Source organism: Olea europaea, chromosome 20 (genome assembly GCF_002742605.1).
Source record: "Olea europaea var. sylvestris chromosome 20, O_europaea_v1, whole genome shotgun sequence".
Classification (NCBI taxonomy): Eukaryota; Viridiplantae; Streptophyta; class Magnoliopsida; order Lamiales; family Oleaceae; genus Olea; species Olea europaea.
In genome coordinates this window covers 11073236-11077927 of record NC_036256.1, presented here as the reverse complement: position 1 = coordinate 11077927, position 4692 = coordinate 11073236, and the positions used below count along the sequence as shown (strand labels likewise).

Genomic DNA, 4692 nt, shown 5'->3' with positions numbered 1-4692 from the left:
GGAGCTAAAATCTTTAATTTGATGTAGAATCAAAAGGTTTGATTTTATCAAATATGAAGACAAATTGTGTGTTTACAAGAAGATAGTGGGAGCATTGTCGCATTCCTAATATTATATGTAAGACATATTGTTGATAGGAAACGAAATCCTTAAGTTTCAATCGTTGAAATAATGGTTGTTGAATGATTTATTCATGAACGATATGGGGGAAAACAACTTGGTCTATAGAGATAGATCTAGAAGATGGCTTAACTATCACAATCTACATAGATAAAGTTTTGAGAAGGTTTTATATGAAGAAAATGGTTTACTCTTAAATGATGTGTTGGAAAGATCCCAAATATGAAACAATCGTTGATTCAATAGCAGAAATCTAATAAATGATTGCTTTAGAAGTAACAAAGAGTTGCAATGTGGATCAAGATATTCATAAATGAACTTAGAGTAGTTCTTAATATTGTCGATCACATGCCATTATTTGTGATAACAATAGAGCCATCGTGCATATGAATAAACTAAGGTCTCATCAATGATCCAAACTTGTATTGAGATGGTATGATCTCATCAGAGAGATAATACATAGAAATGACGTAAAGAGAAGAACGAATTCCCACAATTAATTGCAGATCCATTGACAAAGAGTTGTCACAGTATAAACATGATCATCATGTAGACTCTTATGATATTGGATACATAAGTGATTGGATCTAGTGCGAGTGAAAGTTTATAAGTGTTATGTTCTAGGTCCAATGGACTTTGGACATAAACACTTTTAATATATAATTAATGCAATTTTATGGTAGATTTATTATTTAATTAATATTCAAATAAATTAAATAATAGAGTCCGTAGATTCAAATCTTAATAATTTGTTAATCTCAAGGAGTTGTGATTGTGAGTTACAAATTACATACGATTGAATCTTAAATCGTCCGTGGTCGTAAGTATTAACGAGATACGTATATCGTTATTACGAATAGACCTTCATGTGTTGCATTTCTTATTTATGAAGTAAGTAGCTAATCTCACAAATTAAAGTGTAGTGACACTTAATGAACACATGGATGTTTTGTTGTAGAACAAAACATTGATGGGAGACCCGCTGACAGATTCCACATGGATAACTATCTGAGTTTCAGCGGCTAATCTTTAACTTTCAGTAGTGAAATTGGTCATTTAACTTGAGGTCGTAATAGTACCTTATATGAGGACAATTATGCTTCGACGATATTGGATGTTGCTCTGACAAGTGTCGCTAATACGATATCGTTTGGGTATGTCATGAATTGTATGAAGGTTGTGAATGACCAATAGAAAATTTGTCACTCTTAGATAGTAAGTGATTATGATATGTATTTCATTCAATTAAGTCGATAACGAAATCCTTGGCCAAGGTGTGTCCATAAGTCGAAAATGAGTTTTCGACTTATATTGACTTAATAGTGGAGTGAAAGATATGATCGATAATTGAGACTGACACACTTCTATATCTCGTAATTGATCGAATCATATTGACGAAGGGATTATGTTTCATGATAAACGAACGAGTTTGATTTTCTCATACTATGTGACATTTTTCGTCACATATATTGCCTTGACACATTACTAAATGTCAATCTGGGACGACGAGTGTGAATTTGTGATAAATTAAAAAGGTGTTTTAATTTGCCAATTTTGATTAGATTAAAATAATATTTCACGTCGTTGGGCATCGTCATCGGGAACTTGATGCGTTGCACACAAAATGAGAACTTGAGGTCGTAATAGTACCTTATATGAGGACAATTATGCTTTGACGATATTGGATGTTGCTCTGACAAGTGCCGCTAATACGATATCGTTTGGGTATGTCATGAATTGTAGAAGGTTGTGAATGACCAATAGAAAATTTGTCACTCTTAGATAGTAAGTGATTATGATATGCATTTCATTCAATTAAGTCGATAACGAAATCCTTGGCCAAGGTGTGTTCATAAGTCGAAAATGAGTTGTCGACTTATATTGACTTAATAGTGGAGTGAAAGATATGATCGATAATTGAGACTGACACATTTCCATATCGCGTAATTGATCGAATCATATTGACGAAGGGATTATGTTTCATGATAAACGAACGAGTTTGATTTTCTCATACTATGTGACATTTTTCGTCACATATATTGCCCTGACACATTACTAAATGTCAATCTGGGACGACGAGTGTGAATTTGTGATAAATTAAAAAGGTGTTTTAATTTGTCAATTTTGATTAGATCAAAATAATATTTCACGTCGTTGGGCATCGTCATCGGGAACTTGATGCGTTGCACACAAAATGAGAACTGAAAAATTACGATTTGTCAATTAATTAATTTAACAAGCATCGGATATTAATTAATTGGGTTGCTTATTTATAGGCCCGAATTAAATTACTTGGATTAATTAATTCACGTACCGAATTTAATAGATTAATTAAATATTGGGCTCGTCAGGCCAAGCTCGTTTGGGCTTATATAAATAAGTGATTAGGATTTTCAATTAGTAGTGAATTCATTATTCCTGTTAGCACAAGAAGTAAACCCTAATCATAAAATCTTATTCTATGTGTGGATCAACGTTGGGGGCTGGACAATTGGACAGCTGTGAAAGGAAAATCAAGATTGCTGGACAAAAAGAAAAAACAAAATGTTTGCAGATCTCGAAAAAAGGTAAAATTTTTATCACAATTCCTATCTAAACATAAAGATGAATCCTGGTGGGCATCGAAAATTGTTTTATTTTTTGCTGTGCATGATAAGTGAATTCCCAACAGCTGCTCCAACTTGTGCTTCTTCAACCTCTGGGAAAATGAAATGGGAGGCTCATAGGGTTTAACTAGAACAGCTACCTTACCACATAATGTCTCTGAACTTTCATTGGTAACTGTTTCCTTAGTCTGGTCAGTTTGCTCCTCATGTTTTTCATCATAAGGAGGCACTGTTTCTTTGTTTGCATTTGATCTCTTCACATTCATTTCAGGTAATTGAACCCCACTTCTTGTAGTGATTGCTTGAACATGCTCTTTAGGATTCAGCTCAGTATTGCTTGGTAAAGTATCTGGTGCCCTTTTTGTCATAGCGAGTGACATATGTCCTATCTGTGTCTCCAGGTTTTTAATTGCGGTACCCTGAGTTTGGAGAGTTGTTTCAATCTTCTTCATGAATTGGTTATTTGTCTCCATATATTTCTCAGTCTTTTTCATAAACTTTACAAACATCTATTCCAATTGAAGGATCTATAGATAAATTCTTTATGCGTGATGGGTATTTATTTCGGGAAAACAAGTTGTGTGTTCCTATATGTTCAATGAGAGAATTGTTAGTAAGAGATGTACACAGTGGAGGCTTAATGGGATATTTTGGGGTTAAGAAGACCTTGGAGATATTAGGTGGACATTTTTATTGGAGAAAATTGATGTTCATTGGATTTGTAGGAAATGCATTACTTGTAAGACGGCTAAGTCTAAGGTTCTACCTCAAGGGTTGTATATACCTTTACCTGTTCCTAGTAAATCTTGAGTTGATATATCTATGGACTTCGTATTAGGTTTACCTAGGACTAAGAAAGGAAAAGATTCCATATTTGTGGTGGTAGATAGATTTAGTGAGATAGCACATTTTATGTCGTGTTATAAAACTGACGATGCTACCAATATTGCGGATCTCTTCTTTAAGGAAATAGTGTGCTTACATGGGATTTCAAAAAACATTGTATCGGATAGGAGTGTTAAATTTCTTAGTCACTTTTGGATGATTTTGTGGAACAAGTTAGGTACAAGTTACTGTTTTCTACTACTTGTCACCCACAAACCGATAGACAAACTGAGGTTGTGAAAGGAACATGATACAATTGTTACGTACAATAGTTATTAAGAATTTGAAGAGTTAGAAAGAGTACTTGCCATTCATTGAATTTGCATACAATAGGGTCATGCATTCTACTACTTCTTGTTGGCCTTATGAATTTGTATATGGTTTTAATCCACTAAAACCTTTGGATTTAATTTCCTTACCTGCTGATTAAAGAGATAGATTAGATGGAAAGAAGAAGCAGAATTTGTAAAATCAATCCTTAAAAAGATAAGATTGCAAATTGAGAAGAAGAATAAGCACTATGTTTTTCAACCAAACAAAGGAAGGAAAAGCCTTAAATTTAAACCTGAAGCTTGGGTTTGGGTATATTTGAGAAAGGAACATTTTTTAGAATAAAGAATATCAAAGTTGCAATCATGGGGAGTCGGTCCATTTCAAGTTTTTGAAAGGATTAATGATAATGCCTATAAACTAGATCTTCCTCATGAGTATAATGTTTATGATCTTTCTCTCTTTGATGTAGGTGCAAATTCGAGGTCGAATCTTTTTGCAGAGGGAGGGAATGATGTGATCCAAGGAATGAAGACAAGTCCGGACAAGAATCCGTTGGTCGTTGAGGAAGACCCTATAACTAGGTCGTGAGTGAAAAGGGTCAAAAAAAGTAAAGGAACAAATTTCGTATTGGGCTCAGGAGAAGAAAAACAATGGGTAAACGTGATTCAAGCAATGGATGGAAAGGCTGGTCGAGTCAACTATACGACTATATAGTTAAACAAGCTATACAACCGCATAGTATATGACAGAGAGTTGCCCTGGTTTGCAATGACCTATATGATCGTATAGGCTAGAACTATGCGGCTGC

General features: G+C 34.2%; 1 protein-coding gene across 1 annotated transcript; it reads left to right on the top strand.

The window, feature by feature from the left end:
• Nucleotides 1-3270: 3270 nt before the first annotated feature.
• Nucleotides 3271-4472, top strand: LOC111369060. Its single transcript, XM_022990545.1, has 3 exons — nucleotides 3271-3502; nucleotides 3565-3789; nucleotides 4354-4472. The coding sequence occupies exons 1-3, from the start codon at nucleotides 3271-3273 to the stop codon at nucleotides 4470-4472; spliced, it is 576 nt and encodes a 191-aa protein (XP_022846313.1).
• Nucleotides 4473-4692: the final 220 nt, after the last annotated feature.

Bases quoted from the DNA above. Each gene is read 5' to 3' on its own strand.
- LOC111369060 (XM_022990545.1), top strand. From the start codon at position 3,271: ATGCGTGATGGGTATTTATTTCGGGAAAACAAGTTGTGTGTTCCTATA. The intron at 3,503-3,564 runs GTATATACCTTT...ACTTCGTATTAG, and splicing joins AAGGTTCTACCTCAAGGGTT to GTTTACCTAGGACTAAGAAA. The intron at 3,790-4,353 runs GTACAAGTTACT...TCTTTGATGTAG, and splicing joins GATTTTGTGGAACAAGTTAG to GTGCAAATTCGAGGTCGAAT.